General features: G+C 37.8%; 1 protein-coding gene across 3 annotated transcripts in view; it reads left to right on the top strand.

Annotated features, from left to right (window-relative positions):
* Window positions 1-21230, top strand: part of LOC126236042 (RNA-binding protein FUS-like) — a 59020-nt gene that overhangs the window by 15055 nt on the left and 22735 nt on the right. For 2 of the 3 annotated variants that reach the window (XM_049945076.1, XM_049945077.1), the window contains exons 3-5: window positions 2395-2529; window positions 13178-13260; window positions 17845-18043. In XM_049945076.1, coding sequence (XP_049801033.1) covers window positions 2395-2529; window positions 13178-13260; window positions 17845-18043 — 417 coding nt within the window. The remainder of the gene's footprint in view (window positions 1-2394; window positions 2530-13177; window positions 13261-17844; window positions 18044-21230) is intronic. The other variant, XM_049945078.1, reaches the window with a different exon arrangement.

Consider the following 21230-nt stretch of genomic DNA (forward strand, 5'->3'; position numbering starts at 1 on the left):
TGGCCGCCTCTCTGATGGCACTTGCAGTGCTGTTTACAATTTTAGCCCACGTCTCGCTTGTCACTTTATTGATAGCTGCTGGAAGGAGAGTTTCCACTTCTGAGATCGTGAATTTTTTATTGTTTGCAGCAATATAATTTTTTTATCTGCGCCCACACTCCTTCAATTGCATTGAAGTGACAGTGGTATGGAGGAAGCCGAACGATTTCATGCCCGTGCCTTTTAGCAATCTCGTCAATTACATATGTTGGACATTGGGGTTTCTTTTGTGCCACAATTTCGAGCAGTTCTGCCTTCCTTTAATCTTCTCTGAAATCTACTTTTCGCCGTTTCAACCACTGAATGATATCGTCTTTTTTTGTTGCCAAGGTTGGTGCCTTATCGTGAACAACGGAATGATAAGGCGCATTGTCCATAACAATCACTGATGGACTTGTCAGATTCGTCATAAGCGATGTCTCGAACCATTCTTGAAATACTACACTGTTCATTTCCTCATGGTAATCTCCTGTCTTTTTTGACCGAAACATTTTCAAGCAGTTTGGCACAAAACCTTTCGATGTTCCTGCATGTAAGACAATAATACGCCCTCCTTTGCCAACAGGCACTGCCATTGTCCCCTCGGGCCTTCCATCATTCCAGCCTCTACGTAAAGAATGGCTGGCATTGACCCAAGTTTCATCTAACCACACTATACTTTCGAATTCCACACCCATGATCCTGCACAGAAATCTGCACCGCCATGCAACTACATCTGTCCTTTCTATTAATATTTTGTGTCCGTTAAACAGTGAATAGCTGAAGCCTATGTCTTTCAACACTGTGTGCAATGAAAATTTGCTCCCTTTAAAAAGATCGTCTTTCTGAAGCGACACCTGTAATTTAGATAGAGTGGGATGTTCCCTTCTCTTATTATAGCTGTATATATGACGATGAATAGCGTCTTTCTGAAAATCGTCCAAAGCTGTCACCTGCTTATTTCTCGGTCGCTTCTTTCCTGGTGTGTGCAGCTTTGTTGTGCCACTCTTGTCACAATCTACACTATACTGTTCTTTCCCTATCTTTACAACAGTGTTCTTACTTATTTTCAATGCTGCTGCAGTTCTCTTCACAACCTGAACAACAGGAATTAAGGGTCCACTTTTGTCCTTTTCTTTCTCAAAGTAATCCGTCACAGAGCACACGAATTCACGGGCCTGGGTGTGTAGCACACTTTTCTTCCTCCGTTTCACTTCTTGTGTTGGGCTGGTACTACCCGCCGCACTAGACATTGTTTACAACGAAACATAAAAAAAGAAACACTAAAAACAACAAAAACGAAATAAACTGCGAATTCAACTTCAAACGACGAACGACCGCACCGTCTGCACGCGAGACACTGGTAAGTTTCATAAGCGCGCGCGACCGGGTTTCAGAGCGGCAACGTGGCCCTTGCTACCCACTCAGTCAGGCCGTCATTGGCTGCCTGCCTGCGGTCGCTAAGCAACGGAAAGACGCTACCGAGCTGTCAATACCAAAGACTCGTCTCCCAGACTATAGGCATATGTGTAACAAAAAAACTCACATGTGCACTGTTGATAGCTGTGCTATGGGGTTAAGCAAATTACTATATCTGCAGAAGTACTGAATTAACGATAGTGACACTTGGAACATGTGTGATCGTTCATACAAAATATCAAAATCTGTGATGGTCATGTGGGAACTTATGGGCATGAAATTACCCCATAGTGAAATCACCTGCCCCATTGTGGCTCTTCGGCCCGCATGGGGACATTGTTTGCTACTCCTCAATAGCTGAGAGTTTGGCTGCAGAAGAACAATGAGTGCTGTTACCAGATGGATCAAGAGCTAAAGTTGGACTATCTGGCATTATTAGGCACTGGTTATAGATGTAAAACTTGTTAGTACTTCTGGCAGTAAAGTTCTTTAGTAAAGCATCTTACTTTTGCTCTGCACAGTGTGCATCAGGCCCATGTCCTATTATGGTGCACACAACTCGGAGTAGTTAAAGCTCTAGGTTAATTTCATATGTGGTGGGGGGGGGGGGGCTTAAGACCTCTAAAGTTATAAAACGCTAAGATTCTGAGTAACTTCTGCAGTTAACTTGGTGGCTAAATTTTGATCTTACAGGAAACCATGTAGCCTTAAGTAATGTTTAATATACAAAATTACCCTAATTAAAGGATATGTGTTGCTTCTTAATAGAACTTTTTTGTGTAAATATTAAAATCATTAGTTTTGCAGATGGTTTCTGCAGTTTTCACATGGAGACAACTTTAAGAACCTATACAGTTGTGTTGTAAGAACATTTGGGTATCATGTGTAAAGCAGTAAAATTATTTGCATTCAGTGGTATTCAATAAGAAAGTGTTGAAATGTGGTTTCCTAATATAGTCGTGGAAGAGGAATGATGCGCGGCGGACCCCCGAGTCGAGGTGGCAGGGGAGGACCTCCCTCAAGGGGGGGTAGTAGTATGGGCCGTGGTGGAGCAGATCATGGAGGAGGTAGTGGTGGATTCACACCAGGGAGGTAAGTTCTGTTACATTTCGCAAGGAACATCTAGGATGCTAGTAGGGATTTTAGTATCTCACCTCCTCCTTGCCATTCTTGAACATTGGTGCAAAATTTGTGGTAGATTTGTTGTAAGGAACCAAGGCAAAGTAGTGGTACATATGCAGTTATTGTGTGCTGTGTAGTTTGTGGCAAATGTAGCACCAAGTAATTACTAGTATAACATATTCCAAACATTTTAATTTATTCATCAGGTTGTCCACTGCAGCAAAGGAGTGAATTGATTGGAAAATTGATATTCAGTATGTCAGCAAATATTGATAAATTTTCATAACATTTAAAGTTTCATTATTTCAGTTTCTTCCCCTTACATTTGCTGCCCCTGTATACCTCTTCTGCCTGTAGTGAATCATTCTTTCACCACCTTTCACTCTCGCTCCATTAATTTTGTTACCTTCTAGACTAGTTCTTACCTCGTTGTACTTGACTAATGTTGCATCTCTAAAGGGTTTCTATTTCAGCATTTATGCTCCCTGGAAAAAACCAAAACTGGGATAAACCCACAATTTTTTTAGAATTCGGAGAATTTCCCATTGTTTTGGTTTTCAATTAAATTTTTGTAATTTTGACTGATAAGGACCAATAATCTGATAAAGAATTTTACTTTATCCCTCTGCTGCAGAATAATACTGCAGCAATAAAACAAACTATATAAAAACTCTGAAATAAAACTTCAGTTGTAAAGAAAAAGTGCCGTTAACAACAAAACAGTGTACACACAAGCATCCACCAACAGCAAAATGTGTCAAAGACTTAAAGATGAAGACTGCAATACTTCATAACAAAAAACTGCTTTCAACGAGCATGACGATGCAACTGTTCACATTATGTTTGAGCAGTTTGCAGCGTGCTCACACGCATGTGCAGTTGTGTATGGATAACCAGTAGCAGCAAGCAGCCAGATCCTACCTGTACCCAGAAGAAATTTTGTGGCACAACAGTCGTGAGTTGTATTTGGGGGGGGGGGGGGGGGGGGTCTCCACATGACCCATGTTTACATTTCATGATTTTGCTGTTTACTCTTCATTCACAGCTCTCATGTCAAATGGAAAAAAAAATTCTGTGCCTGGGAACCATCAAATTATTAAAATAGTTCACGTAATTACAGAAAATTAAAATGTTACTTGCTTGTTTTCTGATTTTATTTTATTTCTAGATCATTGGCAGTTGAGCATTATTCATCTTGTGGAACAGTGAAGTTACTTTTGTTAGTTTGTTAAAGAAATTTTAGTAATATTTTATGCAGAGGACGTCAGTTTATTTGAAGTAAAGTGTTTCATTCCACACTATTTGCTAGTTTAAACTGTTCACTGAATTTCAAGTGCACATTTTCAACTGGGATGTAAGGCATTTGGCTCTAGTAAAGAACCAACAAGATAATACAGTACTGGTACCCAAGGAAATTTGCATCCCAAAAACCACGCTGAAAAGCTCAAAAAGTTGGGTGCTAGTTCATTTTGAATCATTACATACAAATGTGCACTTTGATCCGAATTGTGTATTTAGCATGGTTCACTAAATTCTATTGCTCTTGGAGTATCCTCTAATGTCCTGTTCATAATGTAAGATCCCTTGAAGCATATACAGGGTGATTCAAAAAGAATACCACAACTTTAGGAATTTAAAACTCTGCAACGACAAAAGGCAGAGCTAAACACTGTCTGTCGGCGAATTAAGGGAGCTATAAAGTTTCATTTAGTTGTACATTTGTTCGCTTGAGGCGCTGTTGACTAGGCGTCAGCGTCAGTTGATGCTAAGATGGCGACCGCTCAACAGAAAGCTTTTTGTGTTATTGAGTACGGCAGAAGTGAATCGACGACAGTTGTTCAGCGTGCATTTCGAACGAAGTATGGTGTTAAACCTCCTGATAGGTGGTGTATTAAACGTTGGTATAAACAGTTTACAGAGAATGGGTGTTTGTGCAAAGGGAAAAGTTCTGGACGACCGAGAACGAGTGATGAAAATGTAGCACGCATCCAGCAAGCATTTGTTCGCAGCCCAGGAAAATCGACTCGCAGAGCTAGCAGAGAGCTGCAAATTCCACAATCAACTATATGGAGAGTCCTACGAAAAAGGTTAGTTATGAAACCTTACCGTCTGAAATTGGTTCAAGCACTGTCTGCAGCTGATAAGATTAAAAGAATCGATTTCTGTGATTTTATCCTTGCTCAAATGGAAACAGATGAATCTTTCGTTTCAAAGATTGTGTTTAGTGATGAAGCAACTTTCCACACTAACGGGAAAGTCAACCGTCACAATGTCTGTATATGGGGCACTGAGAATCCGTGGGAAACAACTCAGTACGAACGTGACTCGCCTAAGGTGTATGTTTTCTGTGCCATTTCAGCCAATAAAGTTTTTGGTCTCTTTTTCTTCGAATGTGCTACTGTAACTGGACTACAGTATCTGGAGATGTTAGAGAATTGGCTGTTCCCTCAGCTCGAACAAGAAGCACAACAATTCATATTTCAGCAGGATGGAGCGCCACCACATTGGCACTTACCTGTCCGTAACTACCTGAACGTCAACTACCCGAGGCGATGGATCGGCCGCCAAGCAGCCCGTGACAGAGCACTTCATCACTGGCCTCCAAGAAGCCCTGATCTTACCCCCTGCGATTTTTTCTTATGGGGGTATGTTAAGGATATAGTGTTTCGGCCACCTCTCCCAGCCACCATTGATGATTTGAAACGAGAAATAACAGCATCTATCCAAACTGTTACGCCTGATATGCTACAGAGAGTGTGGAACGCGTTGGAGTATCGGGTTGATATTGCTCGAGTGTCTGGAGGGGGCCATATTGAACATCTCTGAACTTGTTTTTGAGTGAAAAAAAAACTTTTTAAATACTCTTCGTAATGATGTATAACAGAAGGTTATATTATGTTTCTTTCATTAAATACACATTTTTAAAGTTGTGGTATTCTTTTTGAATCACCCTGTACATACAGATATATAGAAGTGTTCAGTTCAAGGTTAATAAGCAAGCAAATTTGGTCAGTAGTATTCAGTAAAATGTTTTGTTTCAAATATATTGACAGCTTTAGCAGAATTTTACATATCTGCCTTCCATGAAACATAGTTTTTGTCACAATACATGTTTCAACATTTGTGTGGTACCTCTTCCAGGCTTTGTTAGTTTATGTTTAAATCTTAAATTTACAGAATGCCATTCTTCGATAATTGTAAACTTACAGCGCCCAGTGTTTTATTGGTGTAACTCCCCACAAGGCTTTATATTTACTCCTGGAATAGAATATAAACTGCCAGTTATACAGTTTCTTGGCTTCACAAATAACATTAATTTTTACACAGTTTGGAAAAGTCATAAGACTTACTATTCTTAGTTATGGTGTGTAGAAACAACTTCCAGTTTTCGCGAGAAATTTGTATTCCTTCTTAATAGGTTTTTGCAGTGGTATGTGGATGCTACATAAAAGTATTGCGGAATACAAATTAAAAAATTTTACTTTTTTATACTTTTGTGATATTAAAATATGCAGCATATGTGTTGCTGCTGATCAAAGATCTTTCAAAAACCCATGGTCCCTCCCTCTCGGATTTTGTTTCTTAAGTTATTGGAAGTCCTTTGCCAGTGTATAAAACCTTAACCATTCAAATGACAAGTCTTACTGTTCCAAGGGAAAGTATTGTCACTTTAACATGGAAACAGTGTGTTTTCATCTGGGAAATCTGGTAATTTCTTTCTTTCTTGTCTGCATCCATTTAGCATGGTGTATCTAGTTTATACACTTTGGGTGTATTTACTGAGAACAGTATAGTTAGACTGTCATTTGACTCTTTGATTGTGAAATATTAAGTGTGTGCCAAGTATAAGATTCACTCAAGATTCTGCCCCAGGCAGTAATGTATATTGAGGGACAACCCTCCCCTTCTTGAAACCACTCACTGTGAAGGTCTTGCAGCTGAGCCTGGAGAGATTTCATCACAACTTCCATTACTTGAAGTTGTGAGGCCATGCCGCCGGGAATTGTTACCCACTATGCATGTTCTTTGCTATCACATCCTTAATTTCTTGGTCGAAGTGTTCCGTGAAAACAAACCAACATTTTCCTTCTGTTAAGGATAGGGCCTGGTATTCTGTTCCAAATCACCTCAAACCAATCTGGTGCCAGGTCATTTGTCGTCCATCCGTTTTCTTGGCATCTGAAGATAAGTTGTGCAGGCAGCTTTTCTTTTAGTGTTGTTTTCCTGTGAAGAATCAGATATGGTAGAAATTCTATCCGCCTGTTAGTGCACCCAAACTTACTGTTACTCTGGCCTTCTCATTGCCAGAACTTTGTATGGGAATACTTTCAATGCACATGCCCTTCACATTGACCTAAATAAACAGGCTTCTGGTCACTGATGGCCTTACAGCATAGCAGATAGTCATGATGTTTCTTTAGATTGGTTGTGATGCTAAATAGTTTTACATCGTATGCCATGTGAAGTTGCTGAGTGCATTAAGAGTCATAATGTGAGCCCCACTCCCATCACACCAGACAGTACATGATTTGAATTCTGTGATGTATGAAGGTGTAGAAATTTATCTCCACTGTCTTCATTTAGAATTTGCATCAATTATCAGTACCTGCTATTTACAATTCCTACAACACTGACAATAATAGCAAAGTGCTCCTTATAACTGAATCGGCAGAAGTCTTGCAACTTCGAATTAAAACTAGCTAACTTAAAAAATCAGCATTGCTGTAGACCAGTGGCAGCTTTGGCACTGTTATTAAAGCTAGTGTTTCATTTGTTGTATCATGGTGCAAGTTTTCTGAGAGATAATCCTTTGTTAGTGTCAGTCTGTCCCTTGGGCTGAATTCTAGATCAGAGAAACAACCACTCACACTAGTATGTGTCTAATGCTCACAGGTTAGCAAGATATCAGTTTGTGGGTAGCCAATAGGATGATAATCTTACTTCGTATGTTTAACATATATACTGACATTAGCTGACACAGACAGTAATCTTAAAAACTCTGCCTGTAACCTGTTACCAAAGCTGCATCTGTAACTGTGAATGTCTATGTTAAGATATTATGAAAGATAAAAATGTTAACATCAACAGCAATAGTCTTATCTGTGAATGCAAGATGACCCTGTATTTTTCAAATTATGGAATTTGCGAAGAGCTTGCCTTACAATTGGATTTCAGGGAAAAAGCTTTCCTTACAATGAGGTAAACACTGTGTACAGATTTTGGATACTTTGGCATTAGATTGTACTAAAATAATTGCTGCAGTTGAATAGTGAGGATGATGGTATTGATACCAGCGGAGAAGGGCCCAGATTTATACTCTTAGTAGCTCTTACACCACGTGACCTAAGCTTCACCTAGATCGCAAAATTAGTGCTATCTCTCTTTGACAACTAAATACTGAATTTATATAAATTTGTACCGTGTTGAACATTTAAAGTAATAAGTCTCTTTAAAAAAATAATAAACCACAATGATGTAGACTTTGTGCCTAACTACAGGTTCTAGATTATTTTGTCTTTGTCTTACACTGGAAGGTAATTTGTAAGGTAAGGTTACTTGTCCTGTGTGTAGTGAAATTCTGAAGGATCATTTGTTCACGATGCCTCACATATTGTGTGTTTACAGCAATAGGTTACATTTAACGTCAGTGGTTATTGTAAACTGATAGACATTTGATGTGCCAAACTGATATGATGATTCTGATGACGAGACTGAGGTCACGTGTTTGGTATGTGTATTGCTGTTGTCGAAGTTCTTTTGGCACCAGTATTTCCTATTACTGAACACCGTGTCTCTGCTGTTAACGGCAATCTGATCAGTTATATATAAATTGGCAAAACCCTCTACATTTTCAACTTTGTGGAATAAATTTATAAGTTAAAATTCATATCATGTCACCCTATTATTTAAGTGAAAATGTGCCAGTGGAATTTGTCTTCTGTATGGTGTTCTAAGAAATAAAAAGAATGTATGATACCATTATTCATGAGGTTTAGATCTAGTACATGCTTGGTAGCAAAATCATTGTATCATTGGATCAGATTCACTTTCTTCTTGGAGGCAGTGGTAAAGCAGGCAAACCATGCAGCTTCACTTGTTTTCAAAATTCGGTTAAGTACTGTAATGGTAGATCCTTGTCTGCTGGGAGGATATGATGGAGTCATCAGCTTTTAGGGAACGTAGAGCTTGGAATTCTGCACAGGACTCTTTCTTCCTTCTGAGGAAGGGTAGTGAAGCACTGCTGGATGTGTTGAATTTGGTTTAAGTACACTGATATCTGTACCATATGGACTCACGGTGAGGCTGACCTGCTAATATTCCTTGAATCTATGAATACCTTCTTCCAATTAAATTGCACAGGGTCCTATTCTGAATCCCATATCACTTTCCTTGATGTTGATCTCGTCCTCAACTGAGGCCAGCTACACACTTCCATCCACACCAAACATACCAACAAATAACAATATTTACATTTTGACAGTTGCCATCCTTTATATGTCAACCATTCCCTCCCATACAGCCTTGGCATCCAAAACGTATTTGTTCAGATGTAGACTGTTTACAGTAATACACCACCATTCTCACCACAGCCATCACTGCATGTAATTACCCAACCAGCCTAGTTAAAGAACAAATTTCCAGGGTCATCACATCCAAACCTGGTACTGCTGATCCCTCCAAGAAAGAACTTCGGAGCACACCATTGGCGACTCAGTGTTATCCTGGTCTGGAATGTGTTAATTGGCTACTTCGACAGGGCCAAGAATTCCTAAAATCATGCCCTGAAATGAGATCTATTCTGTCCTAAAATTTTTGCTCATCACACCTAAAATAGCTTCCTGCCGTCCTCCCAATCTCCACAAAATTCTTGTCAGACCCTATGCTGCTTCTGCAGCCATCTCCATACCCTATAGCTCCTGCTCATGTGACAATCCATGCTGCAAGACTTGCCTTATACATCCTCCTACCATCGTCTCTAACAGCCCTGTGACTGGCAAGACATATTAAGTGGAGAGCCACCTGTGAAATGACATCTGTCAAATACAAGCTGTTATGTAAACACTGTTTGGCCATCTACATTGGCATGACTACCACAAAATTATCAATTAGGATGAATAGGCATAAGCAGAGGGTGTATACTGGCAACTCTCAATATCCTGTTGCAGAGCATGCTTTACAACATTACATTCCTGACCTTAGCATGTATTTCTCCACACATGCCATCGTGATTTTTGCCCCCAGACACCAGTTACTCAGAACTCCGCCAGGTGGGAACTAGCACTACATGTCCTTGCCTCTCACCTTAATTTGTCAATTTCATCCTTCTCAACATTTCTTCACTGTAACTACTCTTTGCTTCACACCATTTTAGTTTTCTTCATCTTTCATTGTCTTTCCCGTGTATTTTTCCACCATTACACTCCCACCACTGTTATATACAATGCACTTAGCTTTTCACTGTTACTAACACATGCATGATGTTCAAGCAGTAACCTCTGTCGGCTTATTACAGTGTCTTCCACATTTAAGCTTTCCAGTTTTCAAATCTTGTCAGATGCAGTCCACAACAATGCCTTTCCTTCTCATCCTGTATGGGAAGCCTCCCCTGACCTGTTGTTCTGGGTGACTTTTGACCTGTTGTTCTGGGTGACTTTCCCAAAATCTGCTCCTTTTCCTAGGTCTCTAGAGTCCTTTCCCTTCACCCCTCTTCCTTCCCCCTTCAACCCTTTTGCCTGAAAGAGGAGCCACTGGCTCCAAAAGCTTACAATTACCGCTGTCTGTGTGTGTGTGTGTGTGTGTGTGTGTGTGTGTGTGTGTGTGTGTGTGTGTGTGTGTGTGTTTTCTGCCGCCACGAGGTGAGTAGATACTTTATCGATCCCATTAAATAATTTTGTCAATTGTTTTCATGGTAACTGTCTTGACAGTTGCAAGTTTGTTGATGAATAAAACAGTCCTTTAGCAAGGTGTTTATCAGGCATTAGTCATACTATTGTTTCGGAAGCTCTAGTTTTTGAAATTTTTCTCCAGTTTGTGTGAAGTGCAGTATTCTTTTAAGTAAATTGGTGTATTACGGCATCACCGGCAGGGCTACAGAATGGTTTGTGTTGTATCTAATAGGAAACAAAGGGTGTCATTGTGAAATACCAATGCAGTAAGCAGTCTGTCTTCATCTGCTTGGGAATTAATTAAATGTGGTGTTCCTCAACATTCCATCTTGGGTCTGTTGTTTTCTCATGTGTACATTAATGGTCTCTTGTCTTTTACATTGTCAGATGCTAAATTGGTTTGTTTGTGGATGATGCAAACATTGCAATAAGTAGCAAATCAAGTACATATTTAGAAAGAGCTGCTAATGAAATCCTAACTAACATTAATAAATGGTTTAAAGCTAATTCACTGTCATTAAACTTTGAAAAGACCCATTACATGCAGTCCAGAACCTGTAAGAGATTACTTCCAGCTTGTGTATATCATGAGACAAGCAGTTTGAAGAGGCTGACAGTGTTAAATTTCTGGGATTACTACTCGATAATAAATTCAATTGGAAAGGGCATACCATAGAATTGCTGAAGAGCCTAAACAAGTCTGTATTTGTGGGGAGAATTGTCAGATGTAAAAGATAAAAACCAAAAAACTTGCATACTTTGCTTGCTTTCATTCTGTTGTCATATGTGATCATATTCCGGGATAACTCATCTAACCAAGCAAAGTTTTTAGCATGCAAAAGTGTCCAGTAATAATCATTTGTGATGTAAGTTCAAGAACGTCATGTAGAAACCTTGCTTCTCAGTATATTTATTCTTTAATGAAATTTGTTGTTCCCTCGTTTACTTTAAGGTTATGAATATTCTGATGTGTCCCTAATCAGGAAGACAAAGGGCAAACTCATTCTCAAAGTTAAATGAGATCATTTAACCTGAGGTTTTACTTACACAAAAATACTTTGCAGCAGTTAAAAGTAAGGTTCCTCAGTATCTGTGTAACCAACCCAAGTCAACTACCCCATGACTGATCTGCATGCTTTTTCTAACAATTTGATTTTATGCTAAAGTAAGCTTCAGATGGCGGTTTGTGATCTGCTTATTACAGATGCAGAAACAGCTTGGAGAGCCGTACACAAGATAACAGGCTGCATTGCCTCACTGAATAAACAATTTATCAATATGCTTACAAAAAAATTGCTGGGAAAACCCAGCATGATTTTTATCAAATATTGAGTTTCCTGGTGTTTTAGTGCTATTTGATGCACCCATATCTCCATCAAATCTCCTGGTGCCAAAAGTGGAAAGACATTTTGAAATATTCGTGCATGGTTTCATTAATCTTTACAAGGAATGTGATGCTTAGCTAAATCAGTGTCTATTAAAATGTATATGAAGTGCCACATATATGACATCAGAATGAGAATCTGCTTACAAAGAAATCCCAATAGCAACAGAAAATGAAGCTAACAGGGCTCACATTGCAGAATTCATGAAGTGTGTTTACTTAAAAAGTTGGTCTTTTTCTTGTTGGCCGTAGTAACTTTATTGGTTCTTTTGCATTCTGTTTTTTGTATTGGCACAATGTGGTTTCCAGCAACAAACTCCTTTTTTATATGGGGAGAACTTTGAGGAGCACTCCATCTTTGTAACATGACACTTACAGTGTAATAGTAACGGTTGTGTTCGAAGCATAATAGTCTTGTTAACAGCTGATTCTAGTGGTATTGCCAAGCATTTTTCAGTCTAACTTAGATCAGCTGTGGATCCAAATTTAATGTTCTGCAACCTAGCAGAGCCTTGGACAGAGTTAAATTTCTGAACTAATGTCAAAATTGCTGTCTGGAGGTTAGTGTGTATACAGTCGGCCCTTAATGTTGAAATTGTTTTTCCCCCACCAAATAATTTTATTATAGGGGAGTGTAATAGAAAATTTAAGACACATGATTTTGTATTAGCCAGCCACAGAATAGCTCTTTAAAAAGAGAATAGTGTACTCTACCCATCTGCTCAACCATAGGAAATAGCCACATAACCTTTCTTAAAATCTGTGGCCACATCATTGCTACTAATCTCAGCCTTTACTAAACTTTTCAAGTTCTTCCCAATATGGTATACAGCTGTGTGATGTTCTTTTTTATAAAATAGTCGACAATGTCCTGGTTTGGTGTATGCATGCACACCTCTGTCCACCATACTTTGAGCTGTTGACCTCATAATGTAGAGTTAAATTTATTTTCAAATGCTCTAAAATGTTGCATCTGTTCGATCTTAATTATTATGCATATTTTGACATGTTACATCGAAGATCGTAGTAAAACTGAAAAGATGATTCAGATGAGACTGAGTAGATAGTTTCAGTACAAGGATTGATGTTCCGAAGCTCTTATGCCACTGATATTCCCTGGTATTGAATGTGAGCCCTGATTTTTGTTGGCAGTCTGGTCAATCTTTAGGACAACAGCATATTCAAAAGTTAGTTGGTAAATATACTTCTTACTGTAATTAACATATAAAATCTTTGTAGATGAGAAGACAGGTTTACCAAAAAAATCGTGTTTAAGACATTGTCGTAACAGCTCAGTCACAGATTTTATGAGGTTACATTGATTGTATGTTATAAATGGTTGTTTCAGGGGCAGAGGTGGTATGGGAACAAGAGGCCGTGGTGAATTCGGTTCTAGAGGTGGTGGTGATGGAAGAGGAACTTTTACTAGAGGTATGTATGGTGCTTCGACAATTCATTGTAACTGTTCACGTTTTTTTGCCCTAAATACACATTACAATTATTAGCAAAGATCTGACACTAGTATATTAGTATTAATGATCAGTAAACATTAAATTTAAAAAACAAAAGAAATTGTGTAATGCAGTAAGTCACCTTAACATGTATGTTTATTGTTTGAAGTTGGTATTTTAAGAACCTACAGTAAAAGTAAATGTTGCCCAACAAACATTAACTGTTAAATGATTGCATAGATGAGCAGACGCCATTCAGTGTCTTAAGAATATAGAATGTCATCTTACAAATAAACGTTGTCCCAGTAAAATACTTCAAAGGAACATTCGTTACTTGGGGAAGGGCAGAAGTTTTGATATGCAAGCAACTGTGGAATTTTCGGCCACTGAAATGAAAAATTTAAGCAAAAATGTCGAATATAGATTTGAAAGTACGATTGGAGGTAAGGGGCTCATAAGAATGATTTCAGGCAGCTAATTGTATTGAGCTGTTGATTATCATTTCATGATTTATTTGGTGGGCTTTGGGCCAGTAGTTTGGAAGTGTGGATATGTTTGTAACCCTTGCCCAATACTATTTCGAAACTCTGAACATCCTCATCTTTCAGTTTATATCCATAATTTACTACCTTTATAAGTTTCCGTAGTTTAATCTGCAGTTCGTAAGCAGGGAATGTGTCAGGCCACATCTGCCACTATAAATGTTCTGTAGATTGAAATGTGGTTTCCAAATCTCAAGTTTTAGCACTGTATTTCTCATTTGAAACATCTTGACGAGGTTTCTTCTATGTGTAAAATTTTCTTTCCTGTTTCTTAAACCAAATGCTGTCAGTGCTGAAACTGCTCAGTGTGAATTTCTGCGAAGCTGTTTCCCTTTCTATCCTTTTTCGCCAGCCTGCTCAATTTTTTCTTCTGCTACCTACTTCCAGTCCCCATTGTAAGTAAATTTCATCCTTATCCGTATCTTTTTAAGTCATCGTACAGTGTAAAGTATTTTTGTATTCATATATGGAACGAAAGTGTACCACTGTAATTGGTGCTGGATTTGTAACCTATCTTGGCCATGATGTGTTCACTGTGCTGTTCATAACCCCTCCACATCTCTACTTTCTTTTGTTTCATCATAAATTCTGTTCTTTGTCACCTAATTCAACTAAATCCCACTATATATAACTTAAACACAGCCAGCCATTCTCATATTCTGTAGATAATCAGATTTGTTTTTGCTGAAAACATTTGCCTCATTAGGCCCCACCCAGAGATCTGAATCTGACAGTAGAGGTGCATTTTTCTCTTGATTTCAGCTGACAACAGTACCAACATAATAATACCAAATTGATCCATGTTGAAAAGCCAGATCAGTTAGACACAATTATTAAAGAATCAGTCCCACCAACACCAACCTATCCGAACTCCGGAGATGAGAACTTGCTCTTCAATATATCCTCTCTTCCCGTTACCCACCAGGCCTCAATCTCCGCTAATTTCAAGTTGCCGCCACTCATACCTCACCTGTCATTCAACATCATCTTTGCCTCTTCACGTCTGCCTCGACTGACATCTCTGCCCAAACTCTTTGTCTTTAAATATGTCTGCTTGTGTCTGTATATGTGTGGATGGATATGTGTGTGTGTGCGCGCGCGCGAGTGTATACCCGTCCTTTTTTCCCCCTAAGGTAAGTCTTTCCGCTCCCGGGATTGGAGTGACTCCTTACCCTCTCCCCTAAAACCCACATCCTTTCGTCTTTCCCTCTCCTTCCCTCTTTCCTGATGAGGCAACAGTTTGTTGCGAAAGCTTGAATTTTGTGTGTATATTTGTGTTTGTTTGTGTGTCTATCGACCTGCCAGCGCTTTTGTTTGGTAAGTCTCATCATCTTCCTTTTTAGATATATTTTTTCCACGTGGAATGTTTCCCTCTGTTATATATATATATATATATATATATATATATATATATATATATATATATATATATATATATATATATATATATATCTCCGCACATGGATATGTGAATTGGTCCTCGTAGTACCTTCTTGAGATAGTTCTCAATTTCGAGTAGTATTTTCCTTTGATGTTATGGCTACCCTTTGCTGTCTCTTTGTCAAATATGATTTTGGAAGCCAAATTGATTTTTTTTTTTTTTTTTTTTATGAGAGTCTAAGTTTGTGACAAATTGTGGATGTGTATTGCAATGATCATGATGCTGTTATTTAATATACTTAATGATAAAGACCAGATACGAAAATGTTCATAACTAATAAGTTTGTCAGAATTGACGGTTAAAGCTCTAACTTCATAGAAGTTAGGCAGTAAATTGTATTAATATAATTGAAAAAATATGTTGGGGTTGTCAGCAAATAAGTGGTTCAAAACTTTTATAGTGTAAGCAGTTACAGTTCCTCAGTCATTGTTGGTTTTCTGTAGGTGTTCTGTCATTTGTTAAGTTTGGCAGTGTGAGCTTAACTCCCATCATTATGCTCCTACAATGTATTGTTAACTTAAATCCTATGCTTCTGCCAAAATACGTTCTTGCACATGTGTGTACCACAAAATTCTAAATTACTGGATCGTTCATTCAAGGTGCCGTAAATATTATGGGATGACATTAATACATGACTTCTAAAGTAAGGCAGTGGTTACCATGCATTGATATGATACTTAATTTGCTTTTGGCAAACTGACATGATGATTCTGATGACGAGACTGAGTTCACTTGTTTGGTATGTGTATTGCTGGTGTCGAAGTTCTTTTGGCACCAGTATTTGCTATTACTGAACATTGTGTCTCTGATGTCAATGGCAATCTGATCAGTCACATGCAGAGCTCCTCCTAAGTCTCCCGACTAATCAAGAATTCCAGTCTTTTATTTTTGTTCCAAATTTCATTAGTAACACAGTGGGTCACTTCTCATGTCTCATCAACTTCATATAAAATGTTTTTAATAAATCTATTCAGTTTTCAAAATTACTGACCACTTCCAAAAATTTCCCATACCTAATTAAGAAACGACAATTTTGTATTATTTGAGGAAAACTTAAATGCAGAAAGATTGTGCAATGGATCAAAGAATTGAAGTAACTTATTGTATGGCACAGGAAGTGAAAATTTGAACAGCACAATGAGAAGTAGACTGTTGGCTGTTAACACTTTGCCAACTGGCAACACCAAAGTGGTGTCATGCGTGAAATAGCGGCCAATGGCTGGCGACACCACAGTGGTGTCGTGAGCATAGTATTGCGCAGTGGCTTTTCATTCTGTTTGTGTTTTGTTTAGGTAACAATAAGTTACACACGTCAATAAGTTTTTTGTTTTTATAAGTACTTGTGCACTTTCATCATGGCAGATGAAAGAGACGATAAGATAATTTACGGTGAATGCGCAGACGTCTTGTCTGACGTTCCGGACGATTTGGCTAATTGGGAAGAAGACACTGGATATCAAAAAAATGAAAGAGAAGCAGAATCGTCGGAAGATAGTGAAAGACGTCCAAGAAGAATTCTGCAAACGCTATGATTGCCAACTGATTCGGATGAATCAGATGAAGAAGACAGACTATGATTTACTGAGGACCAATAATGAAATTGAAGGATCTCTGTGTCCACACACATTTCCCAAAGATACAGAGTGATGTGGATATCGTAGAGTTATATATTGGGAACGATCTATTTGAACATATTAGCAATGAAACCAACAAGTTTTACAGTCAAAATTACAGTAGAAGGAAACTGGATAAAAAAATGCCCAATTTGTTGACGTTACTGGACCCCAACTTAGAAAAGATTTGGGCTTGCTACCCTTATGGGAATTGTTAAAAAGCAAGAATCGATAATTACTGGTAAACGAATCTGTTGATACACGCTGATATTTCGCAAAACGATTTCCCACAACCGATTTAGACAATTATGATCATTTTTACACTTTTCCAACAACAGTAAAGCAGATAATGCCGACTGGCTTTTCAAAGTGCAATTCACAAATCCTTTTTTTTTTTTTTCCAAATAATTTAAAGAAATGTTTAATCTGAGTCAAAACATCTCAATTGATGAAGAAATGATCTGTGGTGTGGACAGTTAAATTCTAAATTTTACAATCTGTCAAATTACAAAATATGGCATACTCATTTGGATGCTGTGTGATTAGAGTATGGGATACATTTCCTCATTCAATGTGCTAGACAACCTTTAGCAAAAACATTGATGGAACTAATGACACCTTCTTATGGAAAGTGGCATCACCTATACATGGATAATTATTATAACAGTGTAGAACTTGCAGAGAAGTTACTTGAAAAGAAAATTTGTGTTTGTGGAACGATATGAAAAGACAGAAGATTTCCGGAAAAGTTAAAGTGCGCAAAAGTCAGTGTGTTTGAACCTTGTCATCAACAGAAATGTGACAACATTGTGCCAATCTGCTGCTCAGGCCTTCTTTGTTATGCATACCAAGCTATCCTAACTCATGTTGTTATTCCATCCCAGCTTCTACTTTGTTAGGTGAAAAGTTGTACATGCTTTGCTACATGTATTAAATGGATTGACCTGAAATAATTATCCTCTTTCTAGGAAGAGGTAGAGGAATGGACCGCGGTGGAAGAGGACGTGGTGGCTTTGATAGGGGTGATAGAGGTGGGAGAGGAGGTGGTGACAGGTATGGTGGACCTCCAGGTAAGAGAGGAGGTATGAGCCAAGGAGGCCCAACACCAAAGCGTGGCAGATTTGATGGAGGTCCAGGGGCTAATGGATACATGACACATCCTCCAAGGTAAGAAAATTTTAGTTAACTTGTCAGATGGAGTTTGTGCACTGAAGAGTCCTGAAACATTCTTGGCTATATTTAAGAATGTCATGGTATCAACACTACCACTATGCAATTTTGCGTGCACTGTACCACAGATTTTAAGAATGAGTGAAGTAGTTTATATGTCTTGGGCTGTATAGTTTGTCAGTATTTGGATCATTAATAGTGGTTATGCCAGAAATAGAGAACTGAAACCTTTGAATTTGAATTGGGGTCACTTACGAGCACTGCTAGTGGAGGATGAAGACTGATGCAACTATTAATCATTTGAGATGCTGTGCAAATGAAGTTTTTGTTGGTGTGTTGAGCAAACTGTTTTAGTTCCATCCCTTGTAACCAGTATGGAAATATTGCTGCTAGTCTGTGGTTTTAAGTAATAGTGGCATTATAGTATCAGTTGATTTTACTGCAGGTAAATAGTACCATTCCAGTAACTAGTTTGGTTAATTGGTGCTTTTAAGTTTTATCCTTCCCAGCATGGGTGCAGATGTTCGTAAAAATGAATTGTTTGATGTTCATAACAGAGCAGCAGTGGAATACATACAACAGAGAAAACATGTCCTTATAGTTTTAAGATTGCTATTCACACAAAATTACTTTCTAAGCAACTTCAACAGATTGTTGTGTTACTGGTTTCGTTTTTGCTTACCTATGTAGTTGAAAGAGGTTACTATATTGCTAGGAAGACATCACTAAAATTAAAAATAGGTACATACAATCGAGCACTCGGGTATGAAATTAACTTGTTAATGTAGGTGGAATACAAATTATTAGACTGTCCAATAATATTGAGAACTAATTTGCAGCAACTAGTATTTCTAGTTATATATTGTAGTTAATTTTTTGTTAATACTAAAATAAACCAACAGTGCACAGTGAAACTTAACATTGGCTTTGAGAAGTTTTGGAGATAATGCTGGTAGTATAATGTTGATGATAATTGAAATTATGCTTCCATATTGGTAATCTTAACAAATCACCAGTAGAAATCTCAGATTTGAGGTTTCATGTTACATCTTTGTCTTTACAGATTTCCGGTAGATACCTTCCTGGTGTGTTTCAGCTATAATGTTGGTATTATTTTAGCACTGTGTGGTTATAGCAGTAAAAAAGATAATGCGAATTATTTTTTTACTCACTGTAATGTAATGCTAGAGACCTCTCCAGAGTCGATAGTGTGTCTTAATATTTCAGCTGCTCAATACATTTCCCTTAAACTTCCTTGATCTGGGCTTGATACTGGGAACATCTATAATGTGTATTAAGTTCTAATTCAATACATGTTGTGAATTACCTGTCCAATAAAAGCTTTCACTATTGTTACATTTTGTAAATTTCCATAAAATATGTATGAACAAATTATTTGTCACTGTGTGATTGTTCATGATCTATTTTAAACTGTGGACAGCATGCTGAACTAGTGTTCCATTTCAGTTCACCAGTATTTTGTAAACACACAGAAAGGTTAAAATTCTGGAGAAATTTAGAGTAGTTACATTCCAGTTTTCAAGTTAAGTGTGTTACTTGACAAATTGAATTCAGATATTTTTGATATGTAGGGACAGGAAAATTTCACTAAAAATATAATGGAATTTTTTTTAGCAAAGTAACGTGAAATTTGTGTTTGTTACAAAGTACTGAAACTAGTTATTTTCCTGAATAAAAATGTAATAAACCTGGTAACAAAATATTTTTTTGATATTTGTAATTGAGTTGTTCAATGTTGAAATTGCTTTTTGCTTTAATTTTCTCTTCAGGCTGAGGTTCATGTACTTGTATAATCTTTAAGTAACAATTCATTTCTCATGTAACCAAGTATGAAACAAGATCAAAAATAGCACTGAAATTGTAAAAAATATGACACCAAATTTGACTGAAAACTCCTCTGGATTTGGTCAAAGGCTGCACAGAATGAAGCAGTAAAACTTATTTCTTCTTGTCCCAATTGATACCATATAAAGCCAAGATAGTGCATTCAAGTAAGAGATCAGAAGACTGGTGAATTGAAATAACCATGGTAACTAACAAACTAATCTACAGAACAACATAGTTGGTGAAACTATATGAATAGACTTTAAATAGCACAGTGTCACACATAAGGCAATATTCAGTTCAATTTACTTACAGATTACATGTTCTAAGGTGTGAAACATGTAACAGTTTTTCATGGCTTTGCTGTGCTGAGGTAAAACTAACATAAAGAATGTCCCAAAAAATTTGCTGTGGCCATATATTTATCAGATCCACGGAAGAAGGAATAAATATGTAAAAAGTTCACAGAAATAATTGCATTTCAACAAATGCAATGTAATGTTGATATAGAAAAGTATGATTTGCATTGTGTTCCTGTTAATGAAAATGTGAGAAAACTAGCAGTTTTAGTTACTGTTTCTGTGGCCCCAGTTAAAAGTATCAGTGTGAATGTATTGTGTGTAAATGTTAATACCATTTGTTTAAGGAAAATACTGCCATCTCAGTAACAGCAGTGAGGCATAGTTGCTAATGAAAATTTGTCAGATCTTGACCTTACAGAGTAAGTTATTTAGACTTCAAATGGCAGACTGCTGTCTGTAAACTTTTTCTTGAGTGCTCATTTCCCTAAACCTGAGTAAGGAGAAGTTGAAGACTTGATACCAAGTAGTTTGTCATTGGTCACAGTCTAATTTATAAACACAGCAGCAATGTGTGCAGTAGCTATTAATGCTTTTTATTGGCTATTTGTATTAGTTACATCAGTACCAGTGACAGTCCATTCCAAGTACCGAATGCTGAAAAATAGTTGGTTGTGCAGTTAGATCAGAAACTTCGCAGGTGCTTCATCTGAGCAGAAAGCATGTAGTGGCTGTGTTCATGGGGTGGATTGGGATGAGACACCATTAAAAGATGTTTCTCCTGCCGCCCCCCCCCCCCCCCCCTCAAACTGCTAAACTGTGCTGGTAAAATCATGAACCCTCTGTTCCTAACACCCTTGCATTAGCACTCAAGAAGTAGCTTTACGGTAATGCATTGCAGGCATTGTGGAAAAGAGGAAAGGATAAAACTTAGTATGGTGTGTAACAAAGGGTGCAGAAAATGTAGGAAAATAGGTTCCAAGTTAAAAATCATTAATGGGTTTCCCCCTAAAGAGCACTTCTGACTTTAGTGCATTAAA

This window comes from Schistocerca nitens, chromosome 2, assembly GCF_023898315.1.
Source record: "Schistocerca nitens isolate TAMUIC-IGC-003100 chromosome 2, iqSchNite1.1, whole genome shotgun sequence".
Classification (NCBI taxonomy): domain Eukaryota; kingdom Metazoa; phylum Arthropoda; class Insecta; order Orthoptera; family Acrididae; genus Schistocerca; species Schistocerca nitens.